The following is a 25,908-nucleotide window of genomic DNA, read 5'->3' on the forward strand; positions in this document are numbered from 1 at the left end:
ATGTCCAGTTCCTCCACATGCTTGCCAACAACTGGAATGGCCAATCTTTTAAATTTTTAGCTAAAAAGTGTGCATAAGCATGTTATTGTGTTTTTTTAATTCATATTTCCTTAATGACTAGTCAAGTTAAGCATCATCTCATGTGTTTTCAGTATGTCTTCTTTGGCAAAGTGAACATTCTTTGCACATATACTCTGGGGGTGAGGGGATGTTTTATTTAATTAATGAATTGTGAGAGTTCTTTATATATTCTAAAACAAGTCCCTTTATCAAGAATCTGATTTTCAAATATTTTTTCACAGTATGTGGCTTCTTTTCATTCTCTTAAGAGTGTTTTTTTTTTCAGAACAGAAAATTTGAATTTTGATGAAATTGAATCTATCATTTTTAAAAATAGGTTACGCTTTTAGTCCCATTTCCAAAAAACTTTGCCTAACTAACCCAAGATCAAAATAAGTTTATAGTTTTATGTTTTAAATTTTGGTCTCGGACACATTTTAGACAATTATCACATATAGCACAAGGTATGGATTGAAGTGAGGTTTCTTTGGTACCATATGGAATAACCAACTGTTCAAGTACTACTTGTTGAAAAGATTATCATTTTAAAAATCAGTTGTCCACATATATGCAGGTCTATTTTTGGATTTGGTTTCATTAATTTGTCTAGTTTTACAGCATTACTAAATGCTCATGATTATTGTAGTTTTATAAATGTCCTGAAATCAGGAAGTTACTATTCCAACTTTCTTCTTTATAAAGTTGTTTAGTTTATTCTAGGTCTCTGGTATTTATATACATGAATTTGTTAATTTCTATAAAAAAGTATATTAGAATTTGATTGACACTATACTGAATCTATGTATCAGTTTGAGAAGAATTGACATCATAATAATGTAGTCTTCCAACCTATAAACATGTCTTTCCATCTATTCAGTTCTCTGATTTTTGCTGGCAATGCTTTATAGTTTACAGGTTCTTCACATATTTTTTCCAGATTTATCCCTAAGTGTATGTTTCATATTTTTGATGCCATTATAAATAATATATTTTAGTTACCAACTGTTTATTGCTAACATATAAAAATAAAATTTTTGTATATTGTGTTTTGTATATTGATCTTATATGCTGCAACAAACTTGTTAAAGTCACTTATTCTAGTAGCTTTCTGGTAGATTTTATTAAATATTCTACATAGATATTCATGCCATTTTTCTTTATAAGCTGGGTGTCCTTCTTTTTATTGCACTAGCTAGAGCCTACAATGCTGACTAAAAGTATGGGAGCCAAGTAGGCCAACTATTGTGTTTATGGAAAGATTTTAAGTACACTTTAATTTGTTTATGCCTATTTCTTTTTCAGTGAACTCTGGTAATTTATGTATCTCAAGGAAGCTATCCATTTCACCCAAGTTGTCAAATTTACTGGTATAAATTTTTCACAATATTTTCCTATTGTTCTCCTAGTAACCGTAGAATCAGCAGTGAGGTCCCTGGTCTCATTCCTGATGTTGAAATTTGTCTTCGATCTTTTCTTTTCTGATCATTCTGGCTAAAGATGTAGCAATTTTATTGATCATTTCAAAAGAACTTCTTCATTCAAATTTTGAAAATTATGAATACATCAAACATGCAGAAAATGCAGAGACAATTATGACACATGCTTACACCCTACACTTTTTTTTTTTTTTAGACTTTATTTATTCATGAGAGACATAGAGAGAGAGGCAGAGATACAGGCTGAGGGAGAAGCAAGCTCCATGCAGGGAGCCTGATACGGGACTCGATCCCGGGACTCCAGGATCACACCCTGGGCCAAAGGGAGATGCTCAACCGTTGAGCCACCCAGGTGTCCCCACTTGTAAATGAGTTCATGTTATTTCAGAAACTTTACAACTGAAGCCTTTTTCTCACTACTCATCAGAAATAAAAATCGTATTTATTTCCCTTCTCAGAAGTAACATCTAACCACAATGCTAATGCTGGTATTTACTGTTCTTATTTATGTTTCTAAAATGTGAATATCGTTATCTATTTGTATCCATTAAAAATATATGGTACTGCTTTGGGTGTTTTGCATACTATACACTATGTCTTGATGCAAAAGCTTTTTCTGCCCAACGCTGCACTTTCAGGTTTTATCCATGTAGAGCCACACAGTTCTAATTTACGTATTTTGCCTGTGGCATAGTATTCCACCATATAAATATACTATAGTTTATTTACCCAGCTCTTATCCATAGACTTTTATTCAGTTTCCAATTTTCCCATGTCTGCTCACATAAACACACGTATTAGTGTCTCTGAGAATGTGTATGTAGGAGAGTTAATTTCTGAGTAGTGCATTATAAGTACCTTCAACTTTACTTACAATTACTTAATTGCTCTTCAAAGTAGTTGTACCAATTTATACTCCCATCAAACGTATCAACAAGTATGAGAGGTGTCCTTTCCTCAATTGCTTAAAAACACCTGGAAAATCAAACTTCTAAATGTTTGCAAACCTGGTGACTATGAAATTATATATTGTGTCTTAATTTAATCTCAGTAATCATTGGTGAGATACAGGAAATCTTCACGTTTACTGGCCATTTCTGTATCCTCTTTTGTGAACTGTCCCATTTATATTGTTTGTCCATTTTTTTCCTACTAGGTTATCTTTTTCTTGTTGATCTGAATAAATTGTTAAATCTTGTCATTTATATGTAAATATCTTCTTCCAATCAATGGTTTATGTTTTAACTCATTTTATGGTATCTTGTAACTGTTTACAGCTTTGTTTTTAAAACTTCATTTAAATTTATCAATTCTTTCTAAGTTATTCCCAGCCCTGTACTATTCCACATAAATTTTAAAATCGGGATCCCTGGGTGGCGCAGCGGTTTGGCGCCTGCCTTTGGCCCAGGGCGTGATCCTGGAGACCCGGGATCGAATCCCACATCAGGCTCCCGTTGCATGGAGCCTGCTTCTCCCTCTGCCTGTGTCTCTGCCTCTCTCTCTCTCTGTGACTATCATAAATAAATAAAAATTAAAAAAAAAATTTTTTTTAAATCATCCTGTCAAATTCAATTAAAAACCCCATTAAGATTCTGATTAAAAATCAACTGATTTCATTAATTACTAGGGAGAAATGGCCATTTTCGGGATAAGTTACGTATATTTGTTTTCTTTTTTTTTTTTTTAAATTCCCTATGCTGTATTTTTCTACTTATTCTTGATTCAATATTGATAATTTATATTTTAAACAAAATGGTCAATTTATCTGTATTTAGAAAGATATTGCCAAAAACATCTCCTAGTATTCCCTTCTGATTATTTTTAAATATTTCCTATGTCCATAATTATTTCTTTAATTCTTGATATTTTTATTTGTGCTTTCTCTTTCATCATCCTTCCTATAATAGCTTTGTCTATAATTCTTTTTTTAAAAATCAGCTTTTAACTGATCCGTGCCATTATCTGTTTTCTTTCATTAAACATTTGCTGTGGGGGGATGTGAGTGGCTCAGCTGGTTAAGCGTCTGACTCTTGATTTCGGCTTAGGTCATGCACTCAGGGTCATGAGATCGAACGCTGCATCAGGCTCCATGCTGGGTGTAGAGCCTACTTAAGATTCTCTCTCTCCCTCCTTCCTCTGTCCCTCCCCCCCTAAAAAAATAAATTTGCCCTACTTTTTGTAATTTTCTTTCTTATGTTAAAAGAAAAAGAACAGAATCATTGTTGAATCCAGTCTTTGGCCTCTCAATTTTCATTTCTGCTATATCATTTTACTGCTCTCAAAAACTTTTTGCTACATTACACAAGTTTTGATACATAGCAACCCAGTTGTCATTCAAGTTTAAGTTATTTCACGATTTCTTAGAATTTGTTTTTTTTGAGGCATGACTTACTTAGAAGTATTTTTAGTTTCCAAACATATGGATTTGGGTTTTTTCTTTTAATATTTTCATAATTGATAAGTAACTTTATTATACTATACACAGAGAATGTTGTCTACATGACATCAACTCTGACATTTTTTTGCAACTCTCCTCATGGACTAATAGAATACTCAATTTTTGGAAGTGTCCACATGTACTAGAAAAAACTATGCATTTTCTAATTATATGTCTATTAGATTAATCTTGTAAACTTTGTTTCAATGACTCAAAATAATTTCAAAAAAAATTTACCTACAGTAATGGATCCTAAAGGTAGCATCTTAAATCTCGGTAGCCAAATAAATTGTCATTAATAGCAACTAATATTAGAACTGAAAGACAAATCACATCTGTGCACATACATACACAAACACAATTTTCTTTGTTCCCTATAAATGCTCTTGCTCTTCCCTATCTTGTTCCTGGAAATAAAGTTCCAATTTCTAGTTATACCATCCTTAAGAATTGGGGAAAAGTCCCCTATTTTTGGCTATAAACGTTAAAAAAAAAGTTGACAAAATATCCCCAAACATGTAATTGTGTGGTCCTGTGGTTGAACTATTACAGAATGTTACTCCTGTTGCCAGAGACTCATGCTGTGGCCTGGGCATCCAGAGTAACAGGGCAGTGGTCGTTTCCTCTATGGATCCTTAGTGTGTTGAGATCTGCACAAGCATTGCTTTTGACATAGCCTTGCCTTTCTGGTTGTAAATAATTCAAACATCTACATTCATAAACAAAATCACTTAATTATTTTGATCATTTCCATTCTCTCTATATTCCTCAGATCCACTATCCTTAAGACCTGACCATGACAAATTACTTCTTTAGCTATTTTATTTCTCAAATGCTTCCAAGTAATACTTGTCAAATTGTTGGCTTCTATTTTACTCTTCTTGATTATGACAGTATTTTTCCTACTTGACCTGTACATACTATCAGGTGACTATTTATGATTTTATCTCAATGCTATTCCACTTAATTGTGCTTTGGTCAATATATATTCATAAGTATGTTTCCTCCAACAGTTCTACTAATCACTCAAAATTAAGTTAAGTTAATTTTTAAGTTATTAAAATAAGATAGAAACTTTAATCTTGTAGCTAATTTTAAGACAATGTATTATATCTATTATTTATAAATCTTAAACGTAATAGTCTTAATCTGAGATTAGTGAGAGAAAGACTACTTCGACAAAGATAAAATTTTTTGTTTTCCTTTTATTTTTCACCTTAAAGAAGTAATAACAAATATTGATAAGAACTAAGTTTATAATATAATCTACATGTATACAAAATTAAAAACTTGGAGAAAATAATCTGATACTGTGCCCTACTATAACGGCTTCTCTGATCTTCCCTTACCTCCCTATTATCTGTTTTCACCAATGCAGCCCGAGTGATCTTGTCAGAATATAAGTCAGTTCATATTCATCCTCTGCTTAAAACTAGCTAGTGGTTCCATACCTCATTCAGAATAAGAAACAAATTTCTTAAGACAGTTTTTACATACTGTTTTACAGGGTCTTTTATAATAATTTGCCACTACTTCCACCCCTAGATCTGAACATTTCTATCTCACCTCCTTCCATCCCCTTCTAGACTCTCTTTATACCACCAATTACTGTGGTTCTTGGGTTATTTCTTGAATGTGTCAGGCATCCTCTTGTCTCATGGCCTCTAGGATTGTGGCCTGGGATGCTCTTCCTTCAGATGGTCACTTGGCTAATAATCTTACCTTCTACAAATCTTGACTCATGTCAGTCTTCTCCTAGTGAGGCTGCCCCTGACTTCCTTTTTAGTAACCACCTCTCTAATCCCACTCCTGGCACTTTATCCCCTCTGCCCTACTCATTTTCCATAATAGCACTTCTTGTATTCAGATATATTACATAATAGGGATTTGAATTGTGCAAGTCGATTTATATGTGGATTTTTAAAAAATAACTACAGTATAATACCATAAATGTATTCTCCTTATGATTTTCTTAGTAACATTTTCTTTTCTCTAGTTTATTATAATAACAAAATATAATTCATATAACATACAAAACGCATTAAGCAACTATTTATGTTATCAGTAAGACTTCTGGTCAAAAGTAGGCTACTAGTTAAGTTTTTGGGGACTCAAAAGTTATACATAGATTTCCAACTATTTAGAAGGGTCAGCACTCTTAACCCCCTGCATTGTTCAGGGTCAACTGTATACATTTTACCTGTGTATTTATTATCCATTTCCTCAACGAGAATGTTAATTACATACGGGCAGAGGTTTTTCCTGTCTTTTCTTTAATACTGCATCCTCAGTACCTAGAATTTTACTATAGGAGATACTAATTAAACAGCTGATGTATCAGTGGGGAAAAAAACTGAAAACAGCCATAGTGAGTAAACATTTTTACTGTCCCTGAAGTAAAGATCTAAATTCACCAGTTTTGATCTCATAATTAAAGATCAAAAAGAAAAACATTAATTTATAAATGGGATTTCTAGCCTAAGACGGCTCCTGAACACACTATATAGCAATGGTATCTGATTATCTGAATATGAATTTTCTTATTTAGTGGTTTCTAAATCAAGCATTAATTTCCTAATAGATTGTTGCCTCCAGATAGCCTTATCACTAAGATATGTAAAAATCCAAGGATATCATCTTAGCTAGAAGGAAAGCTTGCAAGACAGCCCAACTGAATGGACAAAAAAGGAGAAATAGTCTTCTTTCATTTTTCTTGAGCCAAAATGCACCCGTACCAGCAGCCAATCACAATTTAGACACTGGTATTGGATCACTCATGGCAACAGGACAGTAAAGGAGAGAAAATGCATATAAACAATAAATTAGTGATATTAAGAAAAGGAGCTTCATATTGAATTATTTAAGTGGTTAATCTACCTTTTTAAAAATTTTTATTTGAGAGAAGGAGAGAGGCAGAGGGAGGGAGGGAGAAAAGGAGGGAGAGAGAGAGAGAGAGAGAGATCTCAAGCAGATTGCCTGCTGAGCACAGAGCCACAACTAAGAGATCATGACCTGAGCCAAAGTCAAGAGCTGACACTTAATCATCAACTAAGCCATCCAGGTGCCCCAATGTGGTTAATGTACTTTAGAAAAGAGAATTTAAAAATTCAACTAAAAGATTCTCAAGTTTTTTATTTAAATCCCCTGATTTAAAAAAAAATAGATTCTAATCTTTTTTTAAAACTATGCTTCCCAAAAGACTTGATATTATTTCATTGCTAGATTTTTCAGAATTTCTGCCAGAGTTCCCCATGACGTTTGTAAGATTAAAGGATGCTTTAAATATTTGCCCCTTACCAGTTCAACTATTGATCTTGCTTCCTCTTGAGTGCAATGGAAAGGGCTGTCACATATATGCACATTTGTGCTGGAAAGGAAAGGACAATGTTATTAATTGGGATAAAAAAGAAACAATTACAAAAAACAAAACAAAACAAAACCCAACTCCAAATATTACAACATTGAACGTAGAATTCCAGTTAATATAGTGCTCCACAGCAATGCACATTCTAGAATTTTTTAAAAATTTAAATAATAATATGCAAATCTATATAATCTCCCAATATATAAAAGACTATACACCACAACTACACTTCACCTTTAGTAAGGAAAAGCAAAACTAAATTTGACCCCTGGAACAATGACTATAAGGAAGAATTTTCGTCTAAGTGAGGTGATACACAGTAATTGGACAGTGAAAGATGCTACAAAATCTCTTTCTCAGGTATGGAAGGCTAAGCTAAGAGTCAGCACTCTTAACCCCCTGCATTGTTCAGGGTCAACTGTATACATTTTACCTGTGTATTTATTATCCATTTCCTCAACTAGAATGTTAATTACATACGGGCAGAGGTTTTTACCTTATCTGACCTTCCTAATATTTGAGAGGAAAGCATATGAACATTAAAACTCAGTTTTCTTAAGGGGAGGGAAGGTCAGGGAGGCGTTAAGACAGGAGCCCCTTCCATGGTCAAAGCCTTCCCACACAATGGAGAATGGCAAGCTATCTCCACAAGTATGTTGCCCATTGTGTATTTCCTACTTCCTGGATGAAGCAGAGGCATCATTCCTCTCAAATATATTAAGAATGATTTTTTAAAATTTCATCAAAGAAATTACATTAAAATGGATACAGAAAGAGGCAGTAGAGAAGGGAGGCAAAACCAAAGAAAAGTAATTAGCAAATCGTTAGAGAAGATGAAACAAACACATACACACATACACATACACACACACACACGCCCTCCAAGTGGACCTAAGAGATATATATTATCAAATGCATTTTCATAATGGCTTTTGTGAAATATTTTGGGATATACTGATAATAAGATTTATCTAGTTATTTATCTTTGTAATTACATCTGTCTGTAATCAGACATTGGATATATAGCAATTACAGTTAAGTGGCTGTTCTGCTTTCTATCCCAGACTCAAAATGTGGGATTTATTTTCATTCTTGGCATGAATAAAATTTGATGCAAGTTGGCATTATCTTTAAGACTATTTTGTGTTCTCTTTCAACAGCTCATATCTATGCAAGCTAAAAACTCAAAAAGGTAAGGCCTTAAAAGTCAGATGTTTCCCTAAAGAATATGAAAACTAGATTTTAAAAGAACAAGGCAGAAAATTAAACACTGTGAAGTCTTAAGTGCTAGTCCTCTGAAGAAAGCATGGTATATGCTAACTATACTATGCACTATCTTTTTTTTTTTTCCACTATGTTTTTAATGTTATAACTAAACCAAAGTAAAACATACCTTGGAAATTCTGGGAAAATTATGGTAAGAGAATAGGAGAGTCTTCTCTAGAATAGTGCTGCCAGATAAAATACATTAAATTTGAATTTCAAATAAGATCAAAATATTTTTTAGTTAAGTATATCTCAAATATTGCATGAGACACTTATGTTAATAAGATGTATTGCTCTGAAATTTAGATTTTACTGGGTATCCAGTATTTTATGTTAAATCTGATAACCTATTTCTAAAGTAACCCTCTGCTCCTACAACAAAGAGTCAATATTAAAGCCAACACTAAGTTTTAAAAATTCTGAATAACTTCTAAATATCTCCAGTAAAATATCTTGACAAGTAACCAATGGAACCAAGGAAAGCCAAGAGGCTCTGCCATTCTCACTTTGCACAAATTATCAGTATGGCTGTTTCAAGAATGAAGTGGAAGGTACACACAAATAGACTTAAGAGAATCTTGCAAGACACACCAATATAAAGATGAGAGATTACAAAGCCTCTTATATACTATTTCTCTAATAGGCTCTTATACTAGCATTTTGTTAGCTTAAAATAGTGCCAACTTCCTCATCGACATCCTTTTAGTTAATAAAGTACACAATCTGGGTTGTAATATATTCCTCTTAGGATTTAAGGTACTTTGAATGTTTGAAGGCATGTTATCAAGAAACATTTTTATTTTCTCTAAATTGGCCCTTATGTAAAAATAGTTGATTCATATTTAATGATTCAAACAATTCTTATACTAAATGTTAGGGACATTTGTTGATGATGGGAATACAATAATGAACCAGGGAGCCCCTATGGAGGTTATAATATTTGAGTCCTTTTTAGTCTTAAACTATGATTATGGCCTGTAAGATGAAAAGCAGTGTAATCATTTAAAGGAAGGATGACTAAGGTGAAGGTGTCTATTATAAATGAGATTTAAGAACAGGACAAAGGAGAATGTTCTGCTTTCCATTTTATAATAAGATACTAAATATTTTGTTCTTAATTTATAAACATTATATACCCTATTCACAATCTTGCTGACCCAAATAAGCAGACATGACATTAGATGATCAGCAATACCAAAAATCTGTGGATGACAAACCAAACTGCATTTAAAAATAATAATAAAAAGGTATATTAACAGACCTATAATAGTGCAAAATAAGTGACTAAATAAAAAGATACAGAAATAGAAAACTGCCTGCAAATAAATAATAAACACATACAAGATGAAATTTACAAAGCTAGTAATTGGAATTTTTTAGTAAAGAGAAAATTATTTTCTTCAAAACAATTTCAAATCAGACAAAGGCACACACTCATGAAGGTCTTCAAAGACAGTGTTCAGGATACAGATTTGTCAAAGCTTTTCATTCTAAAGCAAAGTAGTCAAGAAAAAAAGGAAAGAAAAATTTAAAGAGATAGGAATGACAATGATTTTGCATCACAACCTCCAGAGTTTATAGAAAAAATACGGACATGGAAGTAAATCTATAGAAAGCTCAAAGAATTGGAGCTATCCATACATAGATCAAGTCCACCTTCCTCTACAAAGGTAAAAAAGAAACAATTTAAAGGCCTAAATAATCTGGAAGAACACATTTTTATATATGTAATATATCTGGTCATGCAGTAAGCATGTATAAACTACCAACTATGTGTCAAGTTCTTTCACTAAGTGCTCAGATACAAGCTCAATTTAGAGCAAGAGCAAAAAATAAATAAATAAAACACTCCCAGGTTCTACACAGCAGTGATATGAGAGTAGAGGTAATCCAGCCCAAAAGAAATAAAAATTCTTGGCAGAGGTAGCATTAAACTGCTTCTTCAGGCAACTGGGTGGCTAAGTTGGTTAAGCGTCTGCCTTCAGCTCAGGTCATAATCCCAGGAGTCCTGGGATTGGGCTCCCTGTTCAGTGGGTAGTCTGCTTCTCCTTCTGCCCTTTCCTCCCTCCACTCATGTTCTCTCTCTCTCTCTCTCTCAATAAATAAATAAAATCTTAAAAAAAAACCCCAAAAAACCCCCACAACTGCTTCTTGAAGAATGAACAGGCATTCATGAAGAGAAAGACAATGAGAGAAGAGAGGACAGAACAGGAGGCTGGAAAAGTAGGTCTGGACATGCTGTTTAATATACAAAAGACCTGGATTATATCCTATGATCAAAGGGAGCTACAAGGAGTTTTTAAACCAAAAAAATGATAATCACATTTGTATTTTTCGAAGATAGTTCTGACAGTACTAGAGTATATTAAACAAGAAAGAAACTGCGACATAAAACAACTTCTGAGTAAATAAATGACAGGTAACTGAATTAAAGTAAAACTGAAGTAATACTGAATTAAAAGTTGAGCTAAAAACCTCAAATATTCTACAGGGGCTTCTGAGAATCAATGAAAATGTGAAAAACTTGGAAAATAAATGGGTCAGAATAATAAATGGTTAGTGAAACTGGCAAAAGGAACAGTACATTTCTGATTTCTTTTTTTTTTTTTTTAAGATTTTATTTATTCATGAGAGATACAGAGTGTGAGGCAGAGACATTGGCAGGGGGAGAAGCAGGCTCCCGGCAGGGAACCTGATGTGGGAGTCAATCCCAGGACCACATGAATATTTGACTTAGAATATCTTAGAATATCATAAAGAATAGCTAGGTCTACTAATTTCTAGGATAGTCAGAATTAGAAGGTATTCGGTTACACTCAAGTTTTGTTGTTAATAAAATGTATTACTTAAATTAGAAACAATCAGCTAAATTTTAAGACTATGCTGAAAGAAACAGTGGTCTACATAAGCAGTAAGAAGAAAGAAGATCAATGAGTTGACAGTGTTACTTGAGCGTACAAGGGAACAGAATCTGAAGGTATAATGACTAAACATTTATGTGTAGACAAGATGAACATCTCGGTGACATGGATATATTATTTCTTGAGACTATTTACCTGGTTATTCTATTATTTATTTATTTATTCATTCATTCATTCATTCATTCATTCATTCATTTATTTATTGGAAAGACAGAGCAAGTGTGTGAGTAGAGGCAGGGAGAGGCAAAAGGAGAGGAAGACAGAGAATCTCAAGCAGACACTATGCTCAGTGTAGAACCCCAAGCAGGGCTCAGTCTCACAACCCTGAAATCATAAGCTGAGTTGAAATCAAGAGCTGAACACTTAACTGAGCTACCCTGGCATCCCTATTCTAATGATTTCTTTAATGTCTCTCTTGATTCCCAGACTTCATGTTCCAAAAGGGCAGAGACTCTATTTATTGTAGTCACAGCAATAATCCTAGTATCAGTACAGTGTCTGGCAACAGACTCTCGAATCAGTATTTGTTGAAGAGTGAATAGCTTCCCAATTTCTCCCGATTCAGAGAAGACGACAATGAAGTTGGGTAGTACTCTACAGAATGACTAAGAGTATTTGCTTCCTATAGTTAGGCTTACCAGGAGTTCATCGTTTTTGTTTTTAAACCTGTTTAAGTGAGTTGCCCTTGTTACTATTTCATAATTTAAGCAGTAAGTATGCTCATCAAAGAAGGGAGTGTGGAAAGAGAACAGATTCTATGAACACTAAGTAGGCTGTAAAACTACTAAGGCTAAAAAAAAAAAAAAAAAAACCTCGATAAAGATGACTATAATAACTTGGTGTCAAAGTAGGTGTGGCTTAAGAAAACTGTAAAGAAAGTTTAGAAAAAAGAACCTAAAAATCTGTAAGGGTTTAACTATAAGAGTTTAAGGATTAGATGATCTTATCTTGGTTTTCTATTCTATATTATGTTAGAATATATACAATTTATTTGGAACCTATATAGATAAGGCCTTATCCAAAGGGTAGATAAATATATACTTAATGGTTTTAAAAGAGAATAAAATGTTTGTGTATATGTTACTATCATTTGACTCCCATTCATTAATCAACTAGTGATCCATATCACGTTGGAAAAAAAGGTTTATTACTATTTTGTTAAGAAATGAAGTGGTAGTTACACATAATTAAAATAACTATGTTTACATATAGCATATTAAAAAATGCTAATTTTTCTACTCCATCTTTGCACATATCACAGTGTATTATAATTAAAATGTCTTTTTACTCAACAGTATCCCCTACTAAACTATAAATCCCTTGGGAAATGGGACTATGCCAATTCCTAGTTTCATAGTGTGCAGCACTTGGTATTACTTTCCATATTGGCACTCTGTAAGTTTTTTTTTTTAACGGAAAAAAAACTGCAATTCTCTTTTTAAAAAATCAGATCTGACTAGTGTAATACGGCTGTCTAGTGGCATTAATAACAAAGTAACATCACATAGAAAAGACAAATTCTTACCACTTTATAGCTCCTCCATCACACTTCTTCATAAGCAATGCTTTCCAGCATTCATGAGTAGATTTAATAACATCAAGAGCAAAAGCCTAGTTCCAAACCAAAAACGGACATAAAGATCACATCATTATACTAACATGGAACTACTCTCACTATGACACCTTATTTTTAAGAACATGAGCTCTGGAGTCAGGCAAACCTGAGTATAAATTCTGGCACCCTTATTTACCAGCTGTGATTTTTGAGCAAATTACTTAATCTCCCTAAGTCTTAACTTCTTTATCTACAAATAGAAGGTAATGAAGATAATTTATAGTTGGGATTGTCAAACTAGGGCCTGTAGGCCAAATCTAACTCACCACCAATTTTTGTAAATAAAGTTCACTGAACACAATCATGCCCAATCATTTGTGCACAGCCTATGACTGCTTTAGCACTATAATGGCAGAGGTGAGTAGTTGTGACAGAGACCATATGGCCTACAAAGTCTAAAATATTTACTATCTAGTACTTTACAGAAAAAGTTGCCAACACCTGATTTAAGTTATCCAGCAGTTGAGGGATGTCTGGTTGGTGAAGCGTCTGCCTTCAGCTCAGGGTATGGTTCCAGAGTCCTGGGATTGAGTCCTATATGGGGCTCCCCTCAAGGAGCCTGCTTCTCCCTCTGCCTATGTCTCTGCCTCTCTCACTGTGTCTCTCATGAATAAACAAAATTTTTAAAATAAATAAATAAATTATCCAGTTGTTGAAAGGATAAGCTGTATGCAAAGTGCTTAGGCTAGTCCCCTGCCTGTAAGTAAGCATAAACCTATTAATTTCATCATCATCAAAACTGCAATCTAGCTGCATAATAATTTTAGAGTATCCACTGTCTAAAGGCATTTATCATTTTCAAATATTTTCTTGGTATAAATTCATATAATGTCCCCAAATGCAAAATCAACAATATATACCTCTTAAGTCTGTCTAAAGGAACACTTATTAAAGCAGTATATTCTTTTGTTTTTTTCCTCCAAAGATTGCTAATTTTCTAATTTTCCTTAATAAGAGTCCTTATATATTAACTAATTCATACTACCTCCTTTCTCCTTGACAACACATGCTAAGAAGTGAAGAAAATCCTTGGTTCCAAAGGAACCAAGATGTAATAATAATGAGAAATTTACTGCTGAAAAAAAAGCTCTCTCAGCTCTCTAGTTGCTTGAGATGAACAAGTATGGCTCAGTGAGGTCATGTTGGGGAGTCCCAGCCAAGATGTGGGATAAAAAAGACAATATTGTCCAGATAATATAAGAAAATATTTTTAACCAAATCATTCAGATAATTATGATTATTTAGAATCACTTTCCCAGTACTTGCTTAAAGAGGTCAGGAGGAAAAATCTAGATAGCACGGGAATCATCTTTTCAAACATGGTGAAAAGATACAACTTAATTTTCCTGAGATAGGCACTGTATTTTAAACAGAAGTGGTAAAAAGCAATGCATAAGATGATTATGCTCTAAAAATTAGGTTGTATAAATGATCTAGTCTTCATTCAGAAAGAATTAATATTTATCAAAACCAAGCAAAAAAAAAAAAAACAAAATCCAGCAACTCCTAAACCACCTGACTCTATAAATTCATGATTTAGCAATCATATCCTGAGGCAGAAAGAGCTCAAATATAAAATACAACATTTTTTACAGGAAAAAAAAGATAAAAATACAATTTATCTTATAAATTTTCAATATTTTACTTTTAAGTAAGAGTATCCAATCGAAAATAAGAGTTTTATAACCACATTGAATAAATCTTAGACAAACCCCTCAAAATCTTAAGGCTTCTTTTAATGTGCCTTTTCAAAAATACTAAGTCAAGCAATAAATTCTTATATAGCAAAATATTTATTATAACTTGTAAGTTTCCATTAACATGACTCATTTTATTTACAAAACATATGTTACTTACGAGTACCCACTTAAATGTTGGGGTATACATAACGTAATTTATATAGTGGTGATAATTTTTTAAAAAATATTCTATGTCAGGGATCCCTGGGTGGCTCAGTGGTTTAGCACCTGCCTTTGGCCCAGGGCATAATCCTGGAGACCTGGGATCAAGTCCCATGTCGGGCTCCCTGCATGGAGCCTGCTTCTCCCTCTGCCTGTGTCTCTGCCCCCCTCTCTCTCTGTGTCTCTATCATGAATAAATAAAATCTTTTTAAAAAAATATTCTATGCCTTAGACTTGACGTTTTTGGCCCATTTTCTCCATTTGTGTCACATTAGAACACTTCATGGTAATTTTGTAGTATTCTAATAGAAAAATCCTATGACAGTAACAAATTCAAGTGCTTTCCTAATTGTTAAACAGCTTAAGTCAGAAATGGTAGAATGTACACTTAAGGGGGAAGCCCTCTTTGGATTTACATTATGGTAAGTAACTTTCTCCTGTCTAGAATAGTAAATGGAAGGTTCTTCTTCATACACAATTTGCAGTTAGACTGATGATAGAAATCCTTCATTTTCTGAGATGAAGGAGATATCAATAAAGAGATGAATACACATATGTATCAAGTGTTACTGATTCACTTACATCTCCTGAAAAAAAATCCTTTTAAATAAATATGATAAAATAATGCCCTTACATATTAGTCAGTATAAAGCACTTTTGTTACCATGTTATATACAAATACTCACATAAGAAACTCTCACAAACTTCAAGTATCATACAAGCACCACAAGGTAAAATAATGTCTTTAGAGTCACTATAAAGCACTTTTGTTATGTTATATACAAATATTCACCTAAGAAAGCCTCGCAAACCTAAAGTATCAAAGAATCATCACAAGGCACGTTTTATAATAAAGATCATTATCTTTACCTTGTTTTTGAATTCTCCATTAAAAGCAAACTGGTTTTCTGGTTTTCCTTCTGGCACCTTATAAAATCTAAACCAATTAAGCGTAGCTTCCAAGTAACCTGGTTTGTACTTCTTAACATCATCAATATCTGCAAGTGAAGGAACAAGATACTTTCTGTTAAAAACTGAAATTCATTCTTATTAATGGTAGAACACTGGACTGAGGGAGTCCACCTTTATGGCTAACTTGCAGCATAATAATCAACATGTATCACCTCTGGACTTGAGATTTTTTCCTATGTAAATATATTACTTCTTCATGCTACAAACATTTCTTAAGCACCTTCATATACTATGTTAGGTAGATAAGGAGATGAAGACAACATAGTTTTTCAAGAAGTTCAGAGGTCTAATTAAAGAGACAACAAATAGCAGCAATGTAGTAAGATTAAGTGAGAGATACTTAAGGACTGATGACATTCTGTGAGCAACGGAAGGCTTAAGAGTAAGGTAAGTTACATCAGGATGTGTTTCAGAAATATTAAGCTAAAGGACCACTGAAGATAAAATGGATAGGACAGTCCCCAAAGGAGAACATACTAAAGTCAGATGAGAAGGATTTTACATACTTACACACCAAATACTTAGTAAGTTTCTCATTATGTGTCAGACATTGTTTTAAGCAGGTAAGTAAAAGAGTAAAGAGAAATAAGCCCCTAATCTCATGGTTTTATATAGTAGGAAGAGACAAACAGAGAAACAAATATACAATGTTAGGTAGTGAAAAGTCTGATGAAGAAAAATAAAGCAGAGTACGAAAGAGAATGCAAACACGGCAATTTTAAACAGTGGTATCTGGATGGTTCAGTTTTTCATTTCAAATTCTGTAATGATTTCCAGGATTTATTTTTAAGTTCTATTATAACAAAAGCAGCTCAACCATCACATTTGAGAACAGTTCTTTTAAATATAATTGGAAATATTAGTATAGTAATAGACCCTTCCCCAAAAGAAGTCTCCAAGAAATGTATCCCTTCCAATAAATATCAATTCAAAAAACATGCAGAATACCTAGAATAAAACTAGCAGTCTTTACTCTCTGTCAGACTGATTTACTTGGAAATTTAGTAGTCCTTTATGCACAATATATTATAACAGACTTGACAGCACTTGAAAAATTAGAAACTTGTAAAAATAGGAGATGACACAATGCACTGCAATAATTTAAAGATCACTGATTTCAGACTTGCCCACCCAAGTCTTGCAGGAATCCCCTAAGCATAATAGAGAAAGGTAAGCATTTTGTAGGCATGAGTTAGACAAGAACTATCATTTTGCTTTTAATGTTTGCGTTTTGCCTGTTACGTAAAGGTTCAGTAAGAGTTAGGTATGTCTCCAGAACACAGATATTTCACGTAAGTGAAATTAGTGTGGAAAGGCTGAGAGCACAAAAATGGTAGAAACCATGGTAAACAGAAGATTGAGTATGTTGTCTAAAGGCACTCAAATTTAAAATTTTAAAATACATCAATGGGCCACACATCTATTTACAGTAATTCTGGGGCAAATAGGAGAAATAGTACAACTAAGGGAAAAAATAATCGCTTGAAACTGAACACAGGGCACATCTCAATCATAGTCAATAGATACTTTTTAAGTAATGGAAGATGTTTAAAATAGTGAATTCTAAGACTAAGATCTTTTTAGTATTATACATTGTATCTTAGGTCACAGAGTTCTTTGTCAAGATCAAAAGAGAACACTCAATATGTATTTCACTTAATATACACTGTTTCCTCTTCAAATTCTTATTTTCTTGTTATAGTATTAAAAGCGCTTCTTTCTAAAGTGAGCTGTCTAATAATCATTTTCCCACATTCTGTATTTTTGCAAAATAGCTCTTATATTAACTAAGTTCCTCCAACTTTTCTAAGTTCCTCATGGTTTTCTTAGAGGGAAAAACAATCTTTTAGTTCACTAAAGGTGAACCATCAGAAAATCAATTTAATCATTGTTCGAAATAATAATTTTCTATTACTTAATTCTGATTTATGACTTTATCATTGTACCTTACCCAATCTACTGGTCTTTCTAGGATTTTTTTTTTTTTTTTGTAAAAAAAAAAAAAAAAAAAAAAGTGACTTCAAAAAAGAAAGGAAAAGCTAATTTATCCAAAATCTATCTTGGCTTAGGGGGTTTCTTTTCAGACATTATGATGAGGGCTTGTTAGGAAAAGACACCAATAACAGAAACCCTGAAAACTGAATACTGCCCAATGAGACTCTCCAAACATAAGATAAACATTTCATTCTCAATAACAACCTGGGGAAAAAAATAGCTGTATTTTCATGCAAAAAAAAAAAAAAAACAACCCAAAATTCAAAATATGCAGCTTAAATACTTCAACAGCAAATGCCTCAAGCCAAAAGTCTTACCCAATACCAATAGTCACTTCAATTAATTAAATATTCTGAAAATATGAAAAGTTATACCTACAATCTATAAACTGATTTACAGTTTAAAGTCCTCATTTGTTCTTCATAAAACAGAACTGAGAAGTACATTCATATTAAATATAAGAAAACTACAACTAAGAAAATGTGAAAGACTTGCCAAAATGTATCCAATATATTCATGGCATAATTAGTATTCTATAAATACAAGTCTTCTAAGTCCATGGATTGTTTTTTTCTTCTGTACTATACAGTTATACTGTCACAGGTTTTCTTTATGTTAAAAGAATATAAGTATAAATTTATTTTTAGGTTTTATTTATTGTGGTAAACTATACATAACATAAACCTTATCATAATTTTTAAAAGTACAATTCAGTGGCATTAGGCATACCCACTATGTTGTATAACCATCACTTTCATCCATTTCCAGAATTATTCATTAGATGTATTTGTTACAATATATATTATGAAAAGCTACAATTCTCTAGGAGTCATTTGTTCCCATTCTTGGAGTTAACTTTACATGGTCTATTATAATAATTATACAATGTATTTTCAAGATGAACTAACCCAACAATAAAATCAGAATAATATAGAAGAGTTGTTTTATATAATCATGCTAAATTTATTTCAGTTTTTTTCTAATTAAAAATCAAACTCTTTTAACTGAGATCTATTTGATCAGCTCCCCAGATGATTAACAAAGGCTTTCCACTTCTGTAATATATTCTGACTGATGTCCACAGTGGTCTGTAGGTTGAGTCTGTTGGACAACTCTTGAATGAAGCCTATAGGTTGTACCAGTTAAGTTTTAGCTTTATCATCTATCAGATATGTTTATTCCCAAAGCATTTATGCCAACTGTATCGGTCATTATAATTATGAGAATTAGTAAGATATTATATAAGGCAATGATTTTTACCAATACAAAAAAGATTTTGTTTCTGTAAAATTAGTTTGATTGTCTTGAAAGAATTCAATAAGACAAGTTGCTAAAAATATCTGCTGACAAATTAGGCCTGAATAAAAAAAAAAATAGTTGAAGATGAGAAAAACACATAAAAATCCACAATTATGTATTTAGATTGCTCTGCAAGTGAGGAAAGAGGATTTTAAATATGAAAAGTCAGTGATAGACTCTGATAAAATGTATTTTAGCAAAATCTTGGATAGAGTGTGGGAATAACTCATTCAAATATCTAGAAGAGGAGGAGTCCTAGGAGGAAGATAGGAATCCTAAAATGTTTAAGGTAGACAGTAAGAAAGCCCTGTGTTCAGAGCACAGTGAAGAAAGAGTGTTAGGCGATGAGATGAGAGAAGCAGCCACAGGCCAGCTATGAAGGGAGTCCTTTGAGATGAGAAGCCATTTAAGGGTTCTGGGCTGAGAAGTACAGGTTTTATGAAGATCATTCTTTTTGCTGTGTAGGGAAAAGACTGCGTAGAGGAAGAAGTGGAAGCAGCAAATCCAGCAACAGGCTGCAGAGAGTATACACGAAGATGAAATATGACAAGGCCCTAAATAAACAGTTGCATAGAGGTGGTGACAAATGGTCAATTTTAGTTATTTTTAGGAAGCAGAACCGAGAGGAACTGCCAATGAAAGAAAATAAAATTACGTAAAATTTAAAGTATCCAAGAGCTAAAAAGGCAAAATTAAGCAATAATCTAAATTACAGTACAATTAAAAGCAGTCATCTATTATCACCTTTGTTTTTTAAAAGCTTCATAAAAGCTTTTTTTTTAAGCTTCTACAAGTAGTGTACAGCACTATTTACTTTATAACAAAGCTGTTTCCAAACTTGAAAGTTTAATTAACAAAGATTATATGGAGTTTCCTTAAGAGAATTTTTATATTAAAACTAAAGATACATAATTTATAAATAAGCATAGTTCTATGTAAATCCATTAGAAAATTTATAGATTTCTTTATTAAGTGCCAGCTATAAGGCAAAGCAAGATGATGCAATATGATAAATAAATTTTAATGTTCAAATTGGCTTTTCCAAGTTCAGTGCTCTCCAGTTTAATTTGCTTTTAACTAATTTTGATTTAGGAATTTATAAAAGCACAGAAATTAATTTAAAATATCTTAGTCAAAGCCTATCATTCTTCCTCTGTAGACATGAAAGGATTCTAACACTTGACATTTTTTTAAAGCAATCTTCATGACATCTTTCCTTCATCAGAGACACTGGTATACTTTTCATATAATCAGATTTCTTTTCAGTATAAACCAATTCACTTGTTTCTAAAACCTAAAGGAATATCACAAATTGTGATCTACCAAACAAAAAGGAAAAAATAAAAGAGGTTTGTGAGTTGAAGTTTCTTCTGTTCTTTTTAAGCTAAAAACATAACTCTTTCACACAAGGGGGAATTTCTAGTCACATGTACATGCCAAGACTTCAATTTTACCCAGATTTCAGAAATAAATGCTGTAAAAGAGGTGAAAAAATTGAGCTGATAAGGTTCATTTCATAGACAGCTCATCAAGAGTGAGAGAGAAATACTTAAAGCACGAGATATTTTTAATCGAGACATATTAAAGCAACGATGAACTTTAAAAGTGATTACACATTAAAAACAAACAGAACTTTAAGAAATTTTAAGCATGAGAAAATGAGGACAACGCACCCAGTAAGCAAATATAATAAATCTGAAGATCAACAATAAAAAGTTTTAAATAACTCTCTTGCCTACCAAAGAAGAACCACACCCAGTCTACTCAATTTTTTGTATAATAAAAAGTTGGATACTAAAAACAACCAAAAACCATATTCTTTGCTATTAACAAAAACCTTTTTGGGGGGACCCAGGTTGCTCAGTGGTTGAGCATCTGCTTTCGGCTCAGATCCTGATCCCAGTATCAGGTCCCATATCAGGCTCCCCATGAGGAGCCTGCTTCTCCCTCTGCCCCTCTCTCTGTGTCTCTCATGAGTAAAAGAAAAGAAAAAGAAAAGAAAAAGAAAAAGAAAAAGAAAAAGAAAAAGAAAAAGAAAAAGAAAAAGAAAAAGAAAAAGAAAGAGAAAGAGAAAAGAGAAAAGAGAAAAGAAAAGAAAAATCAACAACTTTTTTGGCCCAAAAGAAAATAATAAAAACTAGAAGAATATTCAGAAAATGATGAAAATAAGAACACTCAAAGTTGGGGTGACTGGGTGGCTCAGTCGGTGAAGCTTCAGCCTTAGGCTCAGTTCATGATCCCAGGGTTCTGGGATCAAACCCCATATCAGGCTCCCTGTTCACTGGGGAGTCTGCTTCCCTCTCTCCCTTTGTTGTTCCCTCCACTTATGCTCTCTGTTCTCTGTCAAATAAATAAAATCTATTAAAAAAAAAGTTAAAAAAAAAACCCTCAAAGTTTATAATAAAGTAATCAAGGAAAAACATCCCATTTGGAATCAGCGGGCACTAAGTTCAAACTCCAGTTCTGGCTCTCCCATATTGCATCATCTTGGGAAAATATATTAGTCTGTGTGGTTCCTCAAAAACAAAATGGAGAAAATTAACCTTGTTGTGAGGATTAAATAAGACAACATATTAAAAATCATTAAATAAAAAATAAGGGATAATTCTTAAGAAATATTATCATCCTTTCAATCCCCTGAAAAGGTTCCATGGAATGCCGGCAAAGTTATATTTACAGACAAACTCAGAGCCTTACATGCTCAAAAATAAACTAATAAACATGAATTTATAATTTAGAAAACTATTAGATATATTTTCATTAATACTGACAGTTACTTAAAAAGAAAATACTGACAGTTACTTTAGGTTTAATGTGTGTAACTCTACGGAGAAAGTAGCTAGGCACAGATATAAACATACGCTAAAAATAATATAAAAGGCATCTGGACATACACACACATACACATAGCATACCTAATCATAACACTTTTCTACAAACGTGCTTTTCCTTATGTTAAAGGTCAGGCCCCAAATGAATTTGTAATTAATTTCCTATTTAATGACATACACATTTACTTTTATTTCTAGTATTACTGCAGTTTAGTTTTTACAAAGTTTTTTCATTTCTACCATGTTTAAGTTAAATTTAAACAATCATTTTTTAAATGAGACTCACTCAGTTCAAGTACATTAACCAAATTATCAATAATTAAAAACAATGCCTAACTTTCTGAAGCATTTCTCTTTACAGAAAACAGAACCCCCTGACAAAGATGAGAAAGTATGTTTCAACAAATTCCCTCAGGTTTACCTACACCAAGACAGAAAACACAAAAATTGAAAACCAAAAATACTCAAAAACAAGACAAGCACCCTGAAGACTCAATATGGAACAAAAATACCTTGGGTAAAAGCAAGATGACCATATGATTTATTGCACATACTAGAATATTTCTGGGACTACTAATCAAGAAAAAAAGTCAAGAGAAATCAATCCTCAGATGACCCATGCAAATGAGGATTTTAAAGTATTTTTAACAAATATGTTCAAGGACTTTCAAAAAATATGGTTATGATGCATTGAACAAGTGGAAATTTCAGTTAAGGGGGAAAATTATAAAACTATCTGAAAAAAAAGAACCAAATGAGGGAGTGTATGAAATGAAAAATCAGAGGAGTTTAATAGTAGAACTTGGTTATGGCCAAAAAAAACAAAATCACAGAAGTAGAAAATAAAAACAATAAAAATTATCATGTCTGAAGAATAGTAAGGAATAAAGACTGTAAAGACATACGAGAAACTTAGTGACCTGTGAATTAATTAAAAAGTAGTCTAAAATATGTGTATTAGGAATCTCAGAATAAAGATGGAGAACGGAGTAAAACAAAATTATGGCAAACAATTACCCAAATGTGGTAAAAACATGAACCCATAGATTCACAAAGTTCAGTATACCTTAAGCACCATAAATATAAAAGAAATGACACCTTATCACAGAAGAAACTGCTGAAATCCAAAAACAGGAGAAAATCTTTAAAATAATCTTAGAAAAACATTATATTATATACTGGGTAACAATACATTAACTACTGATTTCTCATCAGAAACAGTGGAGACCGAAAGAAAATGGAACACCTTTACAAAAATCCCTTTAACTCAAAATTCTGTATCTAGTGAAACTACACTTCCAAAACAAAGGCAAGAACAGAGGGGCACCTGGATGGCTCAGTGGTTGAGTGTTTGCCTCTGGCTCAGACTGTGATCCCAGGGGTCCTGGGATAGATAGAGTTCTGCATCAGGCTCCCCACAGGGAACCTGCCTTCTCCCTATGCCTATGTCTCTGTGTCTCTCGTGAAAAAATAAATAAAAAGTTGAAAAAAAAAAAAGGTAAGAAAAGACAATATAAGATTGATGAAATGGAGAGAATTCGTCACCAACAGAACTGTACTACAAAAAAATGCTGAAGTCTTGAAGTTGAAGGTAAATGACACCAAATGGAAACTACAGATCTTCAGCTTCTTACTCTGTAACAAAATATATGGGTGTGGACTTGGGAAATATATGGGTAAATGTAAGAAAAAAAAATAACGTGCGTGTTTCTTCTAGTTTCTTTAAAAGACATTTTACTATTTAAGACAAAGATGGACAAAGGTTCTGGGAGCAATCAGATCTCTCATACAACTGCTGTAAAAGTGCAAAATGATACAGCCACTTTGGTAAACAGTTTAACAGTTTCTCACCATGTTAAGCATGTAATTATCATATGACCTAGTAACCCTAGGAGAAATGAAAACATATGCTCACACAAAGACTTACATTTAAATGTTCATAGAAACTTTATTTGTATGAGCCCAAAACTGGAAATTCATATTTCCATCAAGGAGATGAATGAACTGTAGTATATCTATACAATGGAACACAATTCAGCAATCAAATGGAACAAACTACGGATTACACACAGCAATACACATGAATCTCCAAAGCACTAAGCAAAGACTACATATCTACAGGTATAGAAATGTATACATTACTCCAAAGAAGTAAAACTGCAGTTATTAAAAATTCCAGGATTTTAACTATAAACATTTTCTCCCTTTAAAATAAGTGAAAATTCACCTATTCTGGAGTTATTTTCAGACATTGCTCAACACATTCATCTTTTTATCAAGTATATGTATACATTCATTTATTCATCAACTTTAAAAAATTATTGAGCACCTATAATATGTCAGGTGCTGTACCAAGCTTTTGTAATGGAAAAATCAGTATTAAATTCCTAGACACAGATCTTCACAGTAATCTACAAGTACTTTACTAAAAGAAATAAAAGGCTGAATAAATTGTGAAATATATCAATATACTCATTGATGCAAACACTTAGTATCTTAAAGACAGAAGTCCTTGACAACCTGATTCCAAAATTTGCACAGAATAAAGCATAAGAAAAACCAAAACAAGTCTGAAAAAGTAGAACAAAAGATTTGCCTTGTAAATATTTTATTAAGAGGCTATAATAATTAACATGATATGGCACTGGCACAGAAATCACTGACACTAAACAGAATCCAGAAACAGACTCTTTGTATAAATAAGAATGCAATACATGATAAAGGAGAGATTTCGTGGGAAGAGAACAGATTTTTCTGCTAAGTAGTGATGGGAAAATTATACATATGGAAAAAGTAAAATTCCATATAAATTAAAGATCCAACTGTAAAAAAGAAAATTAAAATACAAAAGAATAAAAAGAAAAACATCTTTCTGACCAAGGGGTAAGAAATCCCTAAGTAAGAATCAAAATGTTAAAGTCATGTATAAAAATGATAGATAAAATGGAACACATCAAAATTGAAATATCTAGAAGCCAAAGGCAACAGTTTTTCTGCAGATGGGGAAAAATATTTGCAACCTAAATAATAAAATATTAGATTTCAAAATATCCAAGGAATTTCCATATATCAGAAGAATATATCAACTCAATAAAAAAATGATGAGCAGTATGCATAGGCAATTCACAGAAAGGAAGATACAAATAGCCAATAAATATATGAAAAAGACACTCGATCCCAGCATTAAGTAGAATAATGCAAAATTAAAACAAGATACATTTTTCATCTATCAGATTGGCAAAACAGTGAGACTTCTCCCTCCGCCTATGTCTCTACCTCTCTGTGTCTCTTATGAATAAACAAAATCTTAAAAAAAAACAACCCAGTAACATAAATGTAATGCCATATCCCTTTGCTTGTAAAGAAAGACACTAGGAAAGAGTCACATGCTTGAAATTTTGTCCAGAGAGGGTTTAAAAAAAAGGGGGGGGGGGGGAGTTTCTGATTCTATGAGATCTTACCAAAGGAAATAAGCAAAATGCAAAAAGCTCTCATTCCAAAAGTGAAGTATGTGCACAACTGGCCTCTAAACAAAACCTGTGGGAAGCAAGAACGTATGTTTCTGATATCTTATCCACATGCAAAAGAAACAACAGTTCCATTGCATAACACTCACTGTATTTTCTATATCACCAATACAGGCTCTCAGTGAATTAATAGTTTGAATAGTTTCTGTTTACTCAGATCTGTAAAAGATTTTGTTTTCCACACTGCTCTACACATCTATGCTAAAGAGTACACAGATTGAGGGAGAGTAAACCACATTCTGACCTTTCCTTCTCCATTACCCCATTCTACTCTTTTCAACACC

The 25,908-nt window shown here is 32.7% G+C and overlaps 1 protein-coding gene across 5 annotated transcripts in view; it reads right to left on the minus strand.

Moving 5' to 3' along the window:
• Positions 1-25,908, minus strand: part of PPA2 (inorganic pyrophosphatase 2) — an 81,603-nt gene that overhangs the window by 9,390 nt on the left and 46,305 nt on the right. For 4 of the 5 annotated variants that reach the window (XM_049105095.1, XM_025422716.3, XM_049105094.1 and 1 more), the window contains 3 exons: positions 15,871-15,998; positions 13,010-13,095; positions 7,231-7,300 (listed from right to left, as the gene is read on the minus strand). In XM_049105095.1, the coding sequence (XP_048961052.1) occupies positions 7,231-7,300; positions 13,010-13,095; positions 15,871-15,998 (284 nt within the window). The remainder of the gene's footprint in view (positions 1-7,230; positions 7,301-13,009; positions 13,096-15,870; positions 15,999-25,908) is intronic. The other variant, XR_007407852.1, reaches the window with a different exon arrangement.

This window comes from Canis lupus, chromosome 32, assembly GCF_003254725.2.
Source record: "Canis lupus dingo isolate Sandy chromosome 32, ASM325472v2, whole genome shotgun sequence".
NCBI lineage: Eukaryota > Metazoa > Chordata > Mammalia > Carnivora > Canidae > Canis > Canis lupus.